The 19725-nt window shown below is 49.3% G+C and overlaps 1 protein-coding gene across 2 annotated transcripts in view; it reads right to left on the bottom strand.

Moving 5' to 3' along the window:
• plpp3 (phospholipid phosphatase 3) overlaps positions 1–19363 on the bottom strand; it is a 28517-nt gene extending 9154 nt beyond the window's left edge. The window contains exons 1-5 of one of the 2 annotated variants that reach the window (XM_056379167.1): positions 18709–19363; positions 5002–5156; positions 2037–2129; positions 1436–1623; positions 1282–1339 (exon numbers count right to left, since the gene is read on the bottom strand). In XM_056379167.1, the coding sequence (XP_056235142.1) occupies positions 1282–1339; positions 1436–1623; positions 2037–2129; positions 5002–5156; positions 18709–18847 (633 nt within the window). In that variant the 5' untranslated portion in view covers positions 18848–19363. Of the gene's footprint in view, positions 1–1281; positions 1340–1435; positions 1624–2036; positions 2130–4414; positions 4573–5001; positions 5157–18708 lie in introns of both variants that reach the window. The other variant, XM_056379166.1, reaches the window with a different exon arrangement.
• Between the last annotated feature and the right edge of the window lie 362 nt (positions 19364–19725).

Genomic DNA, 19725 nt, shown 5'->3' with positions numbered 1-19725 from the left:
CGCAGCGCTCACACCGGCTCTGCAGGAAATGAAGTGCTTCAAAATCACAGTGCCAATTAGCAGATGACTGGGGGGGGGGGGCACCCTTTAACGTGGTCGAGCGACGGGGGAGGAGGACGGTGATGTCTAGTGCAGAAAGGAATGGTCAAATCTTCGATCACTCCGTCATTCCATCGGAAGAAAGAGAATAATTTAAAGGAATAGTTTGACATCATTTTTATTGGCGATCTGGATTCATGCTCTTGTGATTTTTAATTTGGATTGTGGGTGTTTCCTCGAAGTGCGGAGGGAGGTTCTGTGAGTGAAAACATTTTGTCACATGACTGTTTTCAGCTGGTAAAAAACAAAACAAGCCGCAGATTCCTGTCTCCACGAGGAACGCTGCCACTGTGGGATTTCGTTTCAGGCGGGTTTTCATGTTCCAAAACATCAGCTACAAACTTCTCCTCCTCTCCTCCCTCGTTCTGTTTGCAGCCGCCTCCTCTGGCTCGGGTCCGCAGCTCGCCGCAGCTGGAACACTGGTCTCTGTGTCGCTCTGTGGTCTGGACGCAGCACATCTCCGTTCCCTCTCTCTGCTTCTTATTCATCTCTTTTCCTCGGGCTGACCAGAGTGCAGCTGTAGGTTCAACCAGAGGCTGGGAAATACCCGCTGCAAGCTCTCACTGCATGACAATACACTACAATACACCAGAGCTGCAGCAGTCAGCCCAGCGTGAGAACCAGGACCACCTTGAAACCCAAACCCGAGCTAGCCAGACCCAAAACAATGACTCTCCTCCCCCTCATCCCCTGACTCTGAGTGTAGCATGAAAGTGTGGTGTGTAAACAGAGGAGGAGATGACAGTTGTCTGTGTGTGTGTGTGTGTGTGTGTGTGTGTTGTGTGTGTGTGTGTGTGTGTGTGTGTGTGTGTGTGTGTGATTAGACTGTTTGAAGCATGAAGTGCCTCCAGGGTGTTAAGCCCAACTAGACACCCACAACAGGTGGAGAGAGAGATGGAGGGAAATGGGAGAGGACAGGAAGTGCGTGTGCAGCTGCTCTGAAGAGAACAGGTGGAGTTCATCCACCCGTCTCTCCGAGGAGTGAAGAGGAGAATAAAACTCTTCATGAACTGAATGAGGAGGAGGAGCAGAGGAGGGAACGAGTGCATGGGAACAATGTTGTGTTTTTTTTCTTCCCCAGATGAGAGCCCGGCCTTATTTCCATGACTCCCTCTACAGTGTGTGTTTGTGTGGCTCTCGGTGTGTGTGCTGCATGAATGTGAATGTGTGACGGTTACTTACAGCCAGGTAGAGCATGGCGAACATTGAGAAAGAGGCGTGTCCTGAGAAAAAGGATTTCCTGTGGAGAGAAAGATGATCTTCAGTCAGTTTATATATAGATATAAATATAGATATAGATATATAATGTACAGTATGTCCTGGTGTTGAAGCGCACCTGGCCTCCTGAACGTCACTCTCGCTACCGGCGCAGGTGTAGTTGGTGATGTATCCCAGTGAACAGTTGATGGTGGAGAAATCCGGCTTGCACACGTCCAAGAAGTGTGGTCTCATACGACCCACCGACACTTTGGCGATGTCTGTGAACGACTGGCTGACGGCACAACCGAAGAGAAACACGCCCATCTGCCAGACGACACACGTCAGAGATTCGACATGGCACCGGTGTAAATGCTTATAATTGACCGTTAGCTAAAAATCCACTAGCGCAGGACGGAGTTGCTAACATTAGCCTGTAGTAGCATGCACACTGATACCACACTGCACACTGGATGTACTTCTGTAAAATAATGTAGCATGAAAAGCCACTCGGCCTGTGAAGTGACTTAGTTTGCATGAGAGCAGACAAGAGCACTATTAATCCAGTCCTTGCACTTTAGCTCTTGTAGTTTTGGTTTTTGGAAAGGGTTAAAAATAAAAACACCATCCAAACTTGCAGCATACAGAGAGTTGCTCTTACTACAGTCCATTCACGCAGCTTGGACAGCGGGTTTTAGCAAACGGTCAGTTGTGTATGTGATAATGTGAAAAGCACTGACCTGCTTGTAGAGGGCTGCGACGTAAGGGTTCCCAACAAACGACTTGGTTCCCACATGTTGTTGGTGAATCCTGAAGCATTCCCCAATCACAATCTAAAGGAGAAGATGTGTTTGTTTGATGCTGTTAGATCGTACAGTCGTACCGTGCAGTGAGATTAACCATGCAGTACAACAGTAACGTCTGAGTGTGTTTCATGCAGGAGATCTAATGTAACTGCAGGCTGACGTGGCGGGTGGAGAAGAGATGGTGTGTGAGGGACAGACAGCAGAGTCAGAGTGAGTGAGACTGACAGACAGACAGACAGAATGAGCATGGCCTGCCTTTCCGTCCGGCAGTTTGGATGTGATGTGAGATCACTGAGGAGTGGTGACGCTCTGCTCAGTGACATGATGGTGGTGGTGGTGGTGGGGGGGTTATGTGGGATATGAAGGATAATGAGAGTAAAGGCAATGGAAAAGGGGAAAATATGAAACCAATGGAAACAATCTGGGTAAATATCTAAATCATGATTGTCTGATACGAGGAGGCGACGAGGCTGAAACCGAGAGCTGAACCCTGGATCCTCGGGTTTTCCTTACAGGTGGTTTTGAGTAACGCTGGGCCCCATGAAAAGACTTCGTCTGCACTGAGGGGGCTTATACCAAGCCATCCCCGGAGGCAGGGGGGATGTCAATCATATCTCTACCACCTGGGGTACGTGACTGACAGACCTGCCGCTCTCCACCACTAACCACATCTCCCTTTCCTTCCTCCGTCCACACAAGGCTTCACTCTGCCTGTCCTCACCCTGTCTCTCAGGAACACACCTCCGAGCCGGTGGACACCCGGCACTGACTGTAAATGCACACACACATGACGCCTCGGTGTTCCCCAGACATCCTATTACTGCAGGAGCATTCAGTGTGTGTGTGTGTGTGTGTGTGTGTGTGTGTGTTGTTAGGCTTGATAAACACACCTATCCTGCCTATTGGGTGGTCAGCTGGCAGGCTCACAGCCAGGAGAAACAAACATGGAGGTGTATTATTTGTGTGTGTGCTATTGTCAGTGAATTGTTCTGATGTGAGCGGGAGATTAGAACCCCAGGAGGCTGATACAGGCCGGGGAAGTTTATTTGTGTTGTCACTATTTGCATTCAGACCTCTCTCCTCCCCTTCTTTATCTGGCCATCCAGAGAGCAGACGCGTTCTGCCACAGATACACCACCCTCCTCTGCCTCGCCCGCGGCGCTCAGGAGGTGGCTGATGGGATTATTTGGATCTTCAGAGTGTGTGCTTATGGAACTCTGTCTAACTGTGTTTCTCACAGTGGGATTTCCCTCACAGTGGAGACAAACAAGAGGTCCAACTGGAATCTGCTACCAATGCATGTATATGTGTGCATATACATCATATATGTGTGTGTGTGTGTGTGTGTGTGTGTGTGCACGCCTGAATGACTGAGCGTGCACGTGTGTGCTTTAAAGGAACGGTGTCGGCATGGCAGGAGACGCCACTAATGGAACACAGCTGTGTGAGACACGCCAGCTCTGCCCACACGTGAACATGTGAGGGGAGTAACAAACACACACTCCTGGTTCCAATGAGCAGAGGAGCCGAGGTGGTACACTGTGTGTGTGTGTGTGTGTGTGTGTGTGTGTGCCCACCACGCTGGTGGCGAGGAGACGGTGGTGAAGCGACGTCTCAGTCTGGGAACTTATGAGGGGGGCGTACCACTGAGAGTCTGGGGGCTGTAAAGATCATCTAGCCCGACCACGTGGCAGTAACTGACACACACGTACCCCTCCTAATGTCATTATCACATGTTTCCACTAACCCCGACCCCCGCCTCTAATCTGCTGTTCCCTCTCCGGAGCGAGAGTCAAGTCGTGGGAATGGCGGCTTGACCGGAGACGCGCCTCAGGCTATCACTGCGGGCATGGGAGAGAGCAGCCGCACAGTCACCCACGGTAACGTGCGCCGCACAGAGGGCACGGAGTCACGGCGCAGGGTATGAGAATGGACCGGGAGCTCGTAAAATCCCTCTGGTCTCTGGCGTGCATGCGTCAGCACACACACACACACACACACACACACACACACAGATACACACTTCCTAATGTTGCTTGCGGGGGCCAAGGGCCACTTGGTCGATTAGCAAAGTAATAAAACAACAGGCCGTTACAAACGGCTGGTGACTCAAGGAAGAAGAGGAAGGGATGATGAAGAGAACATTACAGAGTGGAGGGGGAAGACATTTAGACATTCACACACTGGAGTGTTTTAGAAAATACTGCATGACAAGAAACCACTCAGACGTTTTGATGAAGGGCTCTACGTTAGCTGAGAGTCTGAGTTACAAATGAGACTAAAAGAAGCAAACAAAGGGAGGTGTGACTTACAGAGAAGATGGCAATAAGAATGCCAACACCACAAAGCACAGCATCACTAATGGTGTCTCCGTCTTTATGGGGGAAGCGGATGGACTCGTCCGAACAGTAAAACCCGCGCTGGTACGGCTTTATGGTGCTAGTCTCAATGATCAGGAAAGGCAGGCTAGCTACAAGAGACACAGAGAGAGAGAGAGAGAGAGAGAGAGAGAGAGAGAGAGGAGGAGGGAGAGGAGAAAGAAAAAGCATAAAAGCACCAGGTCAGTGACACAGACATAAACAGAGAGAACAAGCGAAGCACAAGGAGCATGCTGGCACCGGGGGATCATGGGATACCGCAGAAGTGGGAGGGGCTTCAGGGTGTCATGTACGGGCAGCTTAGAGCAAAGTAGTGACAAACTTTCAGATGCGACTGTGACATGAGATTAATATCACATCAACTTTACTGACTCTCCCGGAGCGCCGCCACTACGTCGCAGCCGCCGCCATGAACCTCCAGCCCTCCCTGTTTCTGCCCTCAGTGTTCCCCCGGGCTGACACTCTTTGTGTGTATGTATGTGGGGGGGGGGGGGGGGGGCGGGGGGAGGTGGGGGACTTACGGACACCGCGGGCAGTGTCAACCCAACAGAAATAAGCACTGAGGAGGGGACGGTGCTGTTCTTGTAGGGGTAATTCAGGCTGGAGTCACTGCAGTACAGACCCCTCTGGTACGGACGAATAGAAGTGCGGTGCAGAACCAGGCTGGGCAGCATAGCTACACACACACAACACACACACACACACACACACACATATGGATGGATGTATGAACCCACGCACACACACACATACATAAGCCATATCACTGACTGCACTTACCTGCTAGCTGAGGAAAGAATATCACGTCAAAACACATGAAGAGACAGAAAGAAATCCCAGTGTGTGTGAGCTCATGTTAACGTTCAACAGGCTGTTTGCTCAGAACCCCCCCCCCCCCCCCCCCCCCCCCCACAGAGCAAATACACACTGACATTTAGCGCCAGGGGTCCATTATCAGAGACAAAGGAAACACACCAACTTACGGACTATGTCAATACATTGTGAGGAGTTTAGTGTTATGGATTGGAAGGGAAGAGAGTGCCATTCCAGATAAGACTGTTTGAAAATGTTGAAGGAATAGTTCGACATTTTGGGAAATGATTTGATTTGATTTCTTGCTGAACATAAGAGAGACAAGCAGACTCTGTCCAGAGGCAACAACATCTGTATTTTGTAAAGATTAAACAAATGCACACAGATATTTTCTTCATTAAAGCTCCTCCAGTGTAAAGGTCTGTGTCCATGTGTAGTGTGATTATAGATCAGCTCTAGCTTCTATATTAATACTGTGAAAGTATCAAAGCCTCAGTCCACAGAGAAATGCACACAGCCTGTATTCAGAAACTGAGCCTTAAAACCAGCCGTCAGGACTTCTGGAACTTTGTGATGTCACAACAAAGCAGTCACCAAGCCCCGCCCACCTGGACCCACCATCCAAACCTTGCAGGATTTGGTTTCTCTGAGTGTTTTTACCTGAAATCTGCTATATTTTTATTGGATCACTCAGAAAACAGTCAACCAATCAGAAGAGAGGCTCAGAGCCTCCTCTCTTCTGATTGGCTCACAGACCTGTTGTTACTAGAGCTCCAGAGAGAAGCCTGAGAGAGGAGATGTAAAACTACACTGAGATGGTTTTTATATCTTCTGATTGATCAACACTTCAAATAAAACACAGAAGAAGAAGAAACATGGAGCTTTAACTTTGGGCAGAGTGAAGCTAGATGTTTCCCCATTTCCAGTCTTTACACTAAGCTAAGCTAAGCTAAGCTAACTGGCCTCTGTATTTACCAAACACATATGGGAGTGGTGTCAATCTTCTTATCTAACTCTTGGCAAGAAAGTAAATAAGCCCATTTCCCAAAATGTCAAACACTTCCTTTAACAGGAGGTAGATGAGGATCTACAGGAAGTTCATACAAACACCTCAACAACAAACGGACAAACCAGCTACAGGTCCAGTCGGCTATATTCATTCAGTTGTTTACTTCCACAGCCACAAACACACACACACACACACACACACACACACACACACACCAGTGTTCATACACACTGTTCTGACAAAGGGAAAATAAATACAAATCTCCAAATCAAAAGAATACAAACACGGCCGTGTAAACTCTCCCGGGGACTTTCACAGTTTTCCTTGAGGGATTTTAAAATGTGTGAATACAAAGAAAAACAGTAAGCCCACCCAACTCTGGAACATGTTTCGCATGCGAGCGTGTTTGGCGTGTAAACTGTACGTGCGACCGTAGTAGCTCATGAATACATGGAGCTGAAGACCCGCACACAGTCACACCAACACATACATTCGCTGTGAGACTGCACAGGAAACAGTCCCACATGCGGCTCGTGTGGTTGGCTCACATCACAGAGGTTTCTGACATTTGGGTCAGAGTGAGAGATCGGCTCGTGAATGCGGCTGAGAACCGCGTCTGTCGTCTCACCCGTGACGGGAGAGGGAGATCGTGTTACACGTCTGTCCTGGAAAACACCGCCCTCCCCAGTCGCATGAACACATTCTCAAAAACCTCAGAACACACTCTCTTATGCATCTGAGGCGATTCAACATCCACTCCCACTTGAAAGGAGACGGTGTTGTCTCAGGTGTCGGCCGGATCAATGAGACACACTCAGACCAGGCTAATACGGCTAAACTGGAAAAAACATCACTGTTGTCCCGTCATTCGTCTGCGTGGTGGTTGTGGTTCGTGACCACAGAAAATGATCCTGATGAAATTCGTCTCCTAAATGTACAAAAAAATAAATAAATATGTTGAGGTCAAGAAGGAACTTCGAAACTCGACTTACAAGAACAAGAAGTTTGAAAACCTACATGTCTGTGGGCAAACTCCATCTGTTGATGAAGATCATGTGATATGATCTAAAGCTCCAGAACACCTACTAAATGGACTTTGAGGCTGTTTTGTGAACGACTGAACTCCCTCTTCTTCTTCCTCTCCTTCTCGTCTGAACACAAAACTTCAAAACCAGCATGAAGCCGCTAAAATGGCGTGAAGAGATTTCAGCATTTTTCTGCCGTTTTGATGTTTCCATGCCTCCCTCCCTCCTCGCCGCCTCTTTCTCCAGTGGTTAAGCGAAGGGCAGCTGATGGGATGGTCAACGAGGCAGACACCTGCACAAACAGGGTGCAGCGCCAGGGCCCGACAGGCTGCCGGAGGGCCCACACAGGGCTGCACTGGGGGGTTTGGTGGTGTCTGAGAACCAGGCTGTCCACACAGCGGACGGGGTTATCTTCGGGTGAGCGAGGGCCGGACGTCTGCAGGGCTTCAGATGGGCGGATTATGCTGCAGATATGCGTTTGCTGTTCTTTTAGCTTAATGCCCCGCTGAACCCGGCCACAGCTGAAGTTTGTGCACACACTGGGTTGTGTTGGGTAAACACTCGGCTGGGTGGACAAACTTTCTCTCCACTCGCCTTTTCCATTTTCCCTCCATCCTCCATCCACTCTGGCCTACTTGTGTGTGTGTATGTGTGTGAAGGGGGCGGATTCATATGCTAATTAGGAGAAGTGAAAGGAGGTCATGAGCTTAACAGACATGGGAAACACACACACACACACACATGCAAACTGGTGCTTAGCGGCTAAACCGATCAGAGAGCACCATGGGAAACTCAGAAGTTGAAGCAGCTGAATGAAGCGACCTCTCTTCACGCTGCCCAGCCTTGAGATGCCAGGCTGTTTTGTGTTGCCCCCCCCCCCCCAGCCTGGTATGTGGGCATTCTCCTCATACCACAACCTCTCAGCACAGAACACCCTCCAGCACCGAGCCCACGGCCCATCTGAGCCTCGTCTGCAGACGGCGGCGAGAAGAAATATGACCTCTTTTATGGCGCCGGGATAAAGAGAGTGTGACCTTCACAGGGCCCGCTGACCCACAGGGTGAGGAAGAGAGAGATGGGGGAGTGTCAGAGGAGGGTGAGATAAAACACAGAAAGGGAGAGAGAGAAAGAGGAGGGCCGGTCTGTTGGCAAACTCTCCTGGTCCGTCAGTGAATTAAAAAACTATTTTACAAGCTCTGTCATGAGGTCGGTGACGTTCAGTGATGCACCTTCACCGCTCAGTCCAGCTGCTGACCCACGCTGCTGTTACAGCCAATGAGCCTTGAGCTTTTAAACAGCAGGACCCGGCGTCAGAGAACGACTGGAGCCTGAAACGCTCTGAACGGAGAGAACGTGAAGGAGAAACAACACGTCCTGAGTGGGTGGCTCAGCGATTTCGGGAACACTTCTATTTCTCTTATCAGATCCTGTCACGCACTTCTTCAGGTCACGAGCAGAACAACTGCAGACCGCTGGAGACGCTTACCACAGGTCAGAGAGAGAGGGAGAGAGAGAGGGAGAGAGAGAGGGAGGGGGAGAGAGAGAGAGAGGGAGAAAGAGAGAGGGAGAGAGAGAGAGAAAGAGAGGGAGGGAGGCATTTCTTTGGTTGCTTGAATCAGTGTTTATATGCAGAGGTCATGGCAAGGCCTTTGAGTGTGTGTGTGTGTGTGTGTGTGTGTGTGTGTGTGTGTGTGTGTGTGTGTGTGTGTGTGTGTGTGCTGTACTTATTTTCCATCCGTAAATCCACTCACATGTTCACGCTCCACTGCCTGTTAGAAATCACTGCACAAAAGTATGTCCACGTGTGTTTATACATGGTGTGTGTGTGTGTGTGTGTGTGTGTGTGTGCATGCTGGCATTTGTTTGTGTGACAGATTATCCAGCCCGCGCCCGTTTGATTGGCTTTGGAGTTAAATTTGGTGAAGCGAGAGAGAGAGAGAGAGAGAGAGAGAGAGCGAGCGAGCGAGCGGTTAGCTTAGCTGGACGAACAGGACTGAGTTTACTTTTATATTTTCTTCAGACTTAAAGGAAAAACTCGTCTTTCATCAGCTGCACTTGTTGAACTTGTTAGGATTTGCTTTGTGCAGTAATCCATCAGGGTCATTAATACTCCTGGGTGCTGCGGGGTGAGGATCAGCACCGCTCTCTCACTTTCTCTCATCTTAAACAGACTGTACTCGCCAGAACAGGAAACAATAGCTATTCTTACGCCAGCTAAAGCTCTGCCGCGCTCAGGAGGTTAATTCCCCCTGACACGCCGCTGATTTCCCTGCAGAGCAACACCTGCGTGTCTGCTGAGCCTGAAGCGGCGAGCGTCCCCTTCTCCCGCTCTCAGGACCCTCTCGCAGCTCTATTGACATTTTAATGGGCTTTCGTGGCTTTCAGAGCAGAATTAGAATGATATCGTGATTATAGTGACGGAGCCGGAGGAGTCAGCAGCAGAGCGGGAGGGTGAATGGGAGGCGGAGCGGGGCAGAGGAAGAGGCATTGTGGTCTGGTCTAATGGAGGATTTCCTGCTCCTGTCTTTCAAACGCGCCATGTGACCCGTCCTGAGGAGGAGTGGGACCGAGACAGAGGACAATTCAGGGGAGGGTTAGAGAGGGCGGAGGCTGGGGGGGGGGGGGGCGACCAGTCAAACTCGAAGAAGAATGAAGAACTAGAAGAGTGTGCGTCGTGTTTGTGATTAGAGCTGAAATGATTTTAATAACTTTAGTCATTTCCTTTAGATTTCTGCTCAGACGTCAGAGTGAGCCTCTTCTCTCAGTTTTATATCGCTGTAACTTACATATCTTTGTCTTTCTTTGTTGCATTTGGCTTCAGAAAGTTATGACGGGTATTTTATTGATGAAGAAATAATCACAGCTGCAGCCGCATCTGTGATGGAGTGAGTCAAACAGTGTGTGTGTGTGTGTGTGTGTGTGTGTGTGTGTGTGTGTGTGTGTGTGTGTGTTATGACATGTACAGATCCATTACATTCACTTGTCTCTATCAGGCCATTCCGAGTGTTTTGAGGACGCTCTTGACATACTTCTATCAGTCAGATCTTGACACACACACACACACACACACACACACACACACACACCCTGCAACACAATATGTGTCTGAAGGACACCCTGCAGTGGCCTACATCAATAAAAAGAAGCATGTACAGATATCGTGCTGGTCATTCGATATGTGTGTGACAGTGTGTGTGTAGAGAGACACGGAGAGAGAGAGAGAGGATGTTTCTGTTCGATTACCTGCATGAATTAGCACAGCTCTGTTCACAGCAACAAGTCAGTGTGTGTGTGTGGTGTGTGTGTGTGTGTGTGTGATAAGAACGAGGGATCAGAGTGAATGAGTGGCTCAGGTCCAGCTCCGCTCGTTGGTAGACATTGTTAGCAGGAAGCAGCTCGGGGGCAACACGCAAGCAGAGTCTTAACGACTTATATCAACATCCTTCAGTCTCAGTCTTGGTATAAATATATAGAGTAACTTTACACTCGGCAGCAGTCAGCTCAACGTGCTGCGACCTCTGGGGCTTTAAATTCGGCCGGTGGAGCAGATGCTTCGGACGTGATGAAATTTGTCACACGTCCAGCTCCATGCGGCACTGTGAGCCCCCCCACCACCACCACACACACACCACACACACACACACACACACACACACACTGTTCAACTTCATCTTCAGGTCGCTGCAGCCGAGAGGACGAGTATGTGTGGCCTTCCAGACATCTGTGAGCAGAGTGCAGAGGTTAGCGGAGGTCCATGACAGTAGCCACGGGGGCCAGGGGTCAGAGGTCAGGGATGTGACATAGCTGTAGGATTATTCTGTAGCATACAAGAGCAGGACACAACTGTCACCGTAACACTGCCAATTATATATCTGTGTGTGACGCATTGTGTGTGTGTGTGTGTGTGTGTGTGATTGTGTGTGTGTGTGATTGTGTGTGATTGTGTGTGTATGTGTGTGTGGTTATGTGTGTGTGTGTGTGTGTGGTTGTGTGTGTGTGTGTGTGGCTATGTGGGTGTTAAAGTGGATTACTGTGGTTCCACTGGCAGCTTCAGTAAAGCCTTTTTCAAACATTTTTAAGTTGTCGACCACAAAGGGTTTTCAAAATGCTCTCGCAATCCAAATAAACAAACTCGGCTCCATAAAAACCAGCCGGGCTTCATCCATACACACAATCACACACACACACACACACACACACACACAATCACACACACACACGCACACACACACACTCACACACACACACACACACACAATCACACACACAACACACACACACACACAATCACACACACACACACCACACACACACAACACAATCACACACACACACAATCACACACACACACACACACACACAATCACACACACACACACACACACACACACAATCACACACACACACACACACACACACAATCACACACACACACACACACACACAATCACACACACACACACACATATGTACACTGATACAGATGTGTGGCTCCAGATATTGGCTCTTTGTTTCCACAAGCTGCTGATGTGTCTCACACATGTACAAAGCTCACAAATACACAAACACAGACAGACAGACACACACACACACACACACACACACACACACACACACACACACACACAGGAGTGGCTGAGGTCAGCAGAGTGGTGTACAGAGTGAATCCCTGTCCCTTTCTCCCCCTCTGTGTGAATGCTGCAGCGACTGGGGGGCCGCTGGCTGAAGCATGTGCTTACTCAGAGAGATTTTATTCACAGGAATAAATGCCTTCTACACACAGGCATCTGTTGGGACAGTCTCTGGGGACTTTACCAGCAGGCACCTGCGTGGGCAGCCTCTGCACGCTGCCGCCGCTGGCTTCTAGGCACATTTGAAGAGAGGTTGGATTTAACACTGTCATGGTCCACATTAGCAAGTAGAGGAGGCATGAGGATATTTATAATGTGTTTTAAAAAGCTCAGTTACAACTCATCAAGACACTCCTCGCGCTTGGCCGCGCTGTCGCTTGAAAAGAGGAGGACGAGCGCACAGCTGCTGCAGTGGGGGGAAACCTGAGCAGTGCCCAGGGGCCAGATCAGGCTGGTTGGTTGGTCGGGTGGCTGGCTGGGCGTTTCTCTGTTGTTGCCATAATGGCATTATTACCCCCTGGGACAAAAGCCAGGCTGTGGAGAAGAGGGCTGTGGAGTCTTTGAAACCTGACGCCTCTGTCTGGATAATGCCGCACTCACTAACTTTCCTCCTTTCCTCGCGGTCCGTCCCTCTAAGTGTCCGCTCGTCCCCGCACATCAGCGTGGGACGGCCATTATCTTGAGACAATAGGTGCTAAATTAGAGCTACGGTGTGAGAACGCTGTGCATTATGTTTTCTAGGAAAGCTTCTTCTCTGTATGTAAACAGGACAGGGCTCAGTGGCTGCGGCACAGATAAGGCCAGCGCCAATAAAGATGCTGAGCTGATTACTCCACAGTGCCGGCCACAGCTGAGCAGATAAGCACTACAGCCCACGACCCAGTCAACCACAGCTCCGAGCAGCCACGGCCATAAAGCACTGACAGATAATCAAGCCTCGAGTGCCAGTGAAGAGGCTCTCATCTCAACCTCATTCATTTTTTTCCCTCCCTCCATTTCGTCCTCCTTCTGTCTGCCACCGGCCCATTGGTCCTCGTTAGCGAAACAAAGAGCCCGAGATGCATCAAAAGGGGCATTGTTCCCGGCGAAACAGTGAAATCTCCCTGACCCCCAACCCCCCATCTCTGGACGCACACACACACACACACACACACACACACACACACACACAACACACACACACACACACACAAATACAGAGGATTGTGTGGCTAATGTAGTAAGAGAAAGTGACAGACAGAGCTGCTGTGTAACAGCAGGGAGGACAGAGGAGTGAGAGCAGCTCATCATCACAGTTAGACCCAGAAAATGAGACAACTGAGGAAGAGGAGGGAAACCTCAGAGATTTTGATGAAGGAGTTCTCTGCCCACACACACAATTTATTCATTTACAACAAACTCAAACACAAGCTGAAACACATGCAGGAAGCACCGCTGACAAAGGTTTACAGCAGGGTGCTGCCCAGCAATCTGCCCTGATCTAAACGAGCAGGTTGAGGGTGTTTACCTGAAGGCTTGTAATCAAAGATGAGAGGCGGCAGAGACGGAGACTTTACTGCTCGACCGTCGTGAAGAAATAAACGACAAGCTGTTGTTGGTGCGTCGTCAGGAGGAGGACAGTGACGGACCAGTGTGTTTCTGCACCAGCATCAAGACACACAGTCACATCAGTCAAACCCATGCCCTCGCCACAGGGAACCACATGGGGCACACACACACACACACACACACACACACACACACACACACACACACACAGTCGAGCCACAGATGCCTCACACATGCTACTCACACACACACGTTGCAGACATAAGCATACACATACACAGGCCCTGCAGGCCACAGAGTCTGGGCGCTCCCTCTCCCTCGTAAACCCCACGGGACACACACACACACACATGCTCACACACACACACACACACACACACACGCTCACACCCACACACCTTTAATTGCAGCCAGGCGTACACACACAAACCACAGGGGTTTGTCATTTAACTCTTGCACCAGCAGAAACTGGCCACATGTCACAATGACGGGCTGGAAATGACACACACACACACACACACACACACACACACACACACGTGTCTGGCCACAATCCCTCTACTAACTCTCCATCACAACACATATGACAGTATACATCCACACACGCACTTGGCCCTGCAGCTGCAGCTGTTGTCATGAACATCTGCTGATCTTTATCTTATTACATAATACAAAGATGCTCTTGTGCCAGAAGACGCTCCTCACCTTCTGAAGAGCCCTCACCTCGCCTCGTCCTGCAGCCCAAACACAAACACACATCACATCCACCACAGGCCGCCGCCGGCTGCAGGTCGCACGCAGAGACACGCATCCGCTGATGTGACCACATTGTAAATACCACACTCATATCAGCCGCGGTCAGAGGTGAATCCTGGGACGTGGCGTTACATATTCCTCGTGTGCATGTGTATTGAATGTGAAGCCCTCGGCTGAGTGTAAGAGCAGGAAATGTCATACGGAGAGCACTGCAGGCACTTGTCCCATATGAGTCTATTTTCTGCCTGACCTTTGACCTGATCTGCCAAACAGAAGAATAGACTGAGGAGCAGCATCAACAGTGGGAACATGCAAACAGCTTCAATAGGTCTCTTCAGCAGATTACACACGGCAGCTTCTACAACCTCATCTACTTCATTCATTCTTAAAGAAGCTCCGTCTCTCTTTGTGCATCTGCATCCAGCAGCACGGCTCCTCTGCACAGACAGACCCCTGAGAATATCTGCCTTTAGATTAAGGTCAACAGCTTTGGATGGGAGCCTGTGTTTGGGTGTGTGTGTGTGTGTGTGTGTGTGTGAGCCTCCCTCTCCATGTTGGATCACACTTTTCAACAGTGGTACTGAGCTGCTGCTGTTGGAACGACGGCGTCCTCTGACAGATGAAGATGTGATGCCTTTAGTATTTCACACTGAATTTTACAGTGTACTTATCTATAACTGCACATACACTACACCAACGTAATGTTATCATGTTTAATTCTTTCATTACCAATGTCTTTTCATGTCATGTCTCTCAACCCAGTGTAAATAAAGGAAGAGCGGCTCGGGGGGGGGGGGGGGGGGGGGGGGGGAAATGGTCTGTGAGGTAAAAAAAAAAAAAAAAATAGACAGGATTTCATTTCACAACCACACCTACCTCCGACCGACACTACCTTTCCGTTTCCCACCCTTTCCTGAGCACCACTCTATACACACACACACACACACACACACACACACACACACACACACACACACACACACTCCATGCCCCCTGGTTCACTCACTCCCAGAAATTGGACCAGATGTCACATCAAGAGTCTTTGACCGCAGCGCTGCAGCCAGATGAAGAATTTGAGAAATTCTGGAAAATATTTGTGGAGCGGCTCAGGATCGAAGAGGCCCGGGAAGGTAGAGGTTAAACCTCTGCGGCTTTAATGAGGGGCTGTGTGACTGAGTGCTGTAACGCTATAGCAGCTAATGGGGAGGCAGGAGCTGAGGTAAAGACATATAGGGTGAATGCTGCAGAGCTGGTTATGACGCTGATCCGCTCGGGGCCAAAATGTCGCACTCCTCTCTCTGCTGCTCGTAGCGACCTTCCTGAAAATCCGGTCCTGAACACCTGACTGTATCACACATCAGACGTGAGAGCAACGAGCGCTGATGGAAGAAGTCCTGGGGTCGACTCAGCTCACATCCACGGACTTATAATAATATATATGAGTGGCTGGTTGCTATAGCAACACGCAGACAGCGCTTGACTGAAAGCGAGCGGAGCCGGTTCTGGATGATCCACGTTTATATTTAAAAAGAAAAAAGGCGTCAAACTAGGACCCAGACAGAATGTATATGAACACAAGCAAACGCACACGATATATAATCTCCTCCTGCATTGTGCAAAACATAATGAGGGTTTAGGTGAAGCCGCTTTTAGAGCGACGGTTTCCCCACAGCGCACAAAGTGTTTTCACAATAAACATCCACTTGAATTCGCATGACAGCGAACCGTCCCGCCTGTCCGACAGCGCGTAGCCGCGTTCACGAGACGGACGCAGGGACAGGGAAGAATGAGATTCCTCAGTCTGTGGTGGAGCTCGTGTATTTATAGGGAGTGTATGGCGCTGGTGCGTGTGCTCCTTATAGCGCTGCTAAATCAGAGGGAGTGGAACCCGAGCCAGAGGGAAATCAGCAGATGATGCTTGTGCTCAGCTGCCAAAACTGAAGACTGTAACTCAGCAGCTGAGAGAGTGTGTGTGTGTGTGTGTGTGTGTATTCATATTGTTTGTTCATCATCACTCTGATCCTGCTGTGTTTCTGCATCATTAATCTTGAGTATCAGAGCAACATGAGGAAGGAGCCCGTCTTTAGTGTGTCCTCATGTGTGTGTGGTGACAGACGGCCTCAGACGGCCTTTATGCAAACACAGGCATCAGCCCGAGGCTGCGACTGACGACTTATAGAGAGGTGTCACTGAGCAGCCTGTGTGTGTGTGTGTGTGTGTGTGTGTGTGTGTGTGTGTGTGTGTGTGTGTGCGCACCAGCTGGCAGATAGGAACTAATTACGAGATATTATTGCATTAACGAGCTGTGCAGTGTACAACACCTCTCTCTGAAACATGCACACAGAACAAAACCCATTCAACATCTCAAGCTCTCATTCTTCTCCACACACCCACATTCCTTGCTCCTCATTCAGGACCCTCCTGATAACCCCCGCCCCCCCTTTTCCTGCTCTTTCTCCCTCTCTCTTTTAACCCCCCACCCTCCCCCCTTTGTCCCTGCATCCACCAAACACCCCATGTGTAACCCCTCCTGAAACCACTGAAGTGGGCCAACCAATCATCACTGGGCTGCCAGATTGTGTTTAGCATGACAAAGGAGAGTCTGTGTGACCATTTGTGTGTGTGTGTGTGTATCTGTGAGCTTTACATGCATTGTGTGTATATGTGTGTGTTTAAGCGTGTGCGTGTCCTTAGAGGAAGAGCTGACTGTAGAGCTTTTACTACTGAAGGAAGTTGTTTTATGCAGGAAACTGGCTCCACATGCACGAAGCTCATCTACATCTTTATGAGCTGATGAAACAGTGAATCTCTGACTGAGGTTCTTTAATAAGCAAACCAGTATAAACGCACTGGAAAACTGTGTGTGTGTGTGTGTGTGTGTGTGTGTGTGTGTGTATGTGTGTGTGTGTGTGTGTGTGTGTGTGTGTGTGTGTCGGGCAGAGCTGCTGCTATGACACAGCAGAGTTAATCTGCACCATTTGTAACATCCTGGGTAATAAACTCCGGCTCCTGTGTGCCGATGTGGTGCATTTCGTTTCTACTGTTGATGCTTCGGTTTCTCCACATGGAGCTATCGATGTGGCCCCCACCTGCTCCTCTAACGCCGGGTCAGCCACGGGTGCCGCTTCCCCATCCCTGCCCGTTAGATCGGAGAGGCATTCCCCTGCCACAACACATGCTTAAGCAATTATTGCACGCATTCCCCTGGACAGAGAGGGAGAACGAGGGCTGAGGAGAGAGAGAGAGAGAGAGAGAGAGAGAGAGCTAGAGAGAGAAAGTTGAAGTGGAGTGATCAGGGGCAGCTGGCCAGGGATTTGCAGGGTTCTGGGGGAGAATGTGTAGAAGTTAAGCACAACTCCCATAATCCTTTTCTAAAAGAGAGAAAGGAGAGACGGAGGGATTGAAAAGAGAGAGGAGAGAAAGGGGGGCCACTGGAGCTGGAAACTAAAAGGACTGGGCTACAGTGACAACAGCCAAAAAACAAACCAGCTATCAAAGCAACACACACACACACACACACACACACACACACACACACACACACACACACAGCACAATGCATCTGGACTGGACGCCTGCAGAATAACAAGTCACACACAGAAAACTCCACATCACAAACAAGTTGCAGTTGGAGCAGATCCCCCCCCCCTCCACTGTCAGTGACAGTTTGACCAGTTATAAATCAATACTTTAATTACACTTCGATCGACCACAGTCATGTAACATCTCTATGTAAGGACAGCTCGGGCTGGAATGGCACCTCTGGAGGTTCAGGGTCAGATGAACAAGGTTACCGGGGCACGGGCTATTTAAAGGGGCGGTAAAAGGGCAAGTTACAGCACTTCAAAAACGTTTGTGCCCCGGGCGTGTTGGCAGGGGGCAGGAACATCAACCCATAGCTGCACCGCTGCTGTGTGCACTTTGAAATGATCAATACATCATGTGATGACAGAGAGAAAACCCAGACACGTGTCAGTCAGTGACTGAATGTCAACGTTTCTCTTGTATTGATGAGCAGTCTATAAATGTGCCGGTACACATGTGTGTGTGTGTGTGTGTGTGTGTGTGCGTGTGTGTGTGTGTGTGCGTGCTCTCTCCGTCAGGCTGCAGGGTGTAAACTGCGCTTTTCAAACAGTGTGGAAGCCTGACATGTATGTGTGTGTGTGTGTGTGTGTGTGTGTGTGTGTGTGTGTGTGTGTGTGTGTGTGTGTGGTGATAAGAGGATGTTGCAGATGAAGTTGTCTTGTGGTCTCAGATAACAACCAATACTTTTAAAACGATAAGGCCTTTATTAGCAGCCATTAGAAAGCGCGGGTCCTGCCTTATTTATTTGTTTGTTTGTTGTTTATCTTTGTTAGTGTTGATCTAAACAGCTGATGTGAGATTGTAAAAAGTGAACAGTTGATATGGAAACAGAGAGGAGATTTAACTCCAGTAGAAACTTACCAAGTAGAAGACAGAAGATGTCGAGCGCTACCAACAGTTTGTTCTTGCTGGTGTCAACACCGTTGTTGTTGTTTAACGTAGAGCTTCCTCCGTTCCTTGTCTCTTGGGCCATCGCTTTCTCATACATGTACTTTTGCATTTGAGAACTCCCCGTTTCAGCTCTAAATCCCACACCACGCGGTAGGTGAAGAAACTCTGACAGGTTCTGCAGTCCTTTAAAGAAATGTCATGCGACTGCACGGGAGGGAAACAAACTTCCCAAAACAAGGAGGTCGCGTGAAGCTGCGGATGTGTTGCTGTCTCGTTGTCTCGTGTTTCAGTTTTTTAAAATAATCTTTTTCTTTTTTTTTAAAATAGAAGAGTATTGTGTAGAAAACGGACCCGCGCCACGGACTCAAGAAAGTAAAGTTGCCTGCGCTCGAAATGAATGGAGCGCGCTCCTCTTCATCCGTGTTGGTTCAAAGGCTTGGAGTAAGAATTGCGCTGCACATCGACAGCCTTGTTATACCAATCCTTCGTGTCCTCCTCCCCCTGCTCTCTTCAAGTTCCCCCAGCAGCTTGAAAGGCTCAGCCCTCTTCCCTCTGCTAGCGGCGGGTAATCGGCTCCATTCCATGCATGGAAACTTTCAACGAGCAGGGGCAGAGCGGCGCGGACACACAGCGCCCCCAGTGGTTGCGCACGGCGCGACAGGCGCACGGGACTGACAAGAGATCCGGTGCGTTTGGAGATGAAGTGTTTCCTCTCTTTGAATCATGAACATAATTAAAACTGTGAGCCCTTATTTTCCAGGAAATGTTGTAACAATAAGTTTAGTCACTTTCTGTGGAAATACTTCTGTGGACATCTGTGAGAAAATCTCCAATATTTGCCCAAAGAAAAGTAAAAGTAAAGAAGTGACATCCTAAACAGGACCAGTCCCAGCCTGGTCAGATGCGTACATGAACTGATGAAGCCTCTTGGATGAGAGGTGAAACGTCTTCCCAGACAAATAATCAAGTCCAGTTGTTTTTTCGATT

Source organism: Seriola aureovittata, chromosome 6, assembly GCF_021018895.1.
Source record: "Seriola aureovittata isolate HTS-2021-v1 ecotype China chromosome 6, ASM2101889v1, whole genome shotgun sequence".
Classification (NCBI taxonomy): Eukaryota; Metazoa; Chordata; class Actinopteri; order Carangiformes; family Carangidae; genus Seriola; species Seriola aureovittata.
Note: the sequence above shows the minus strand (reverse complement) of the source record. Positions and strands in the feature narration are given on the sequence as shown.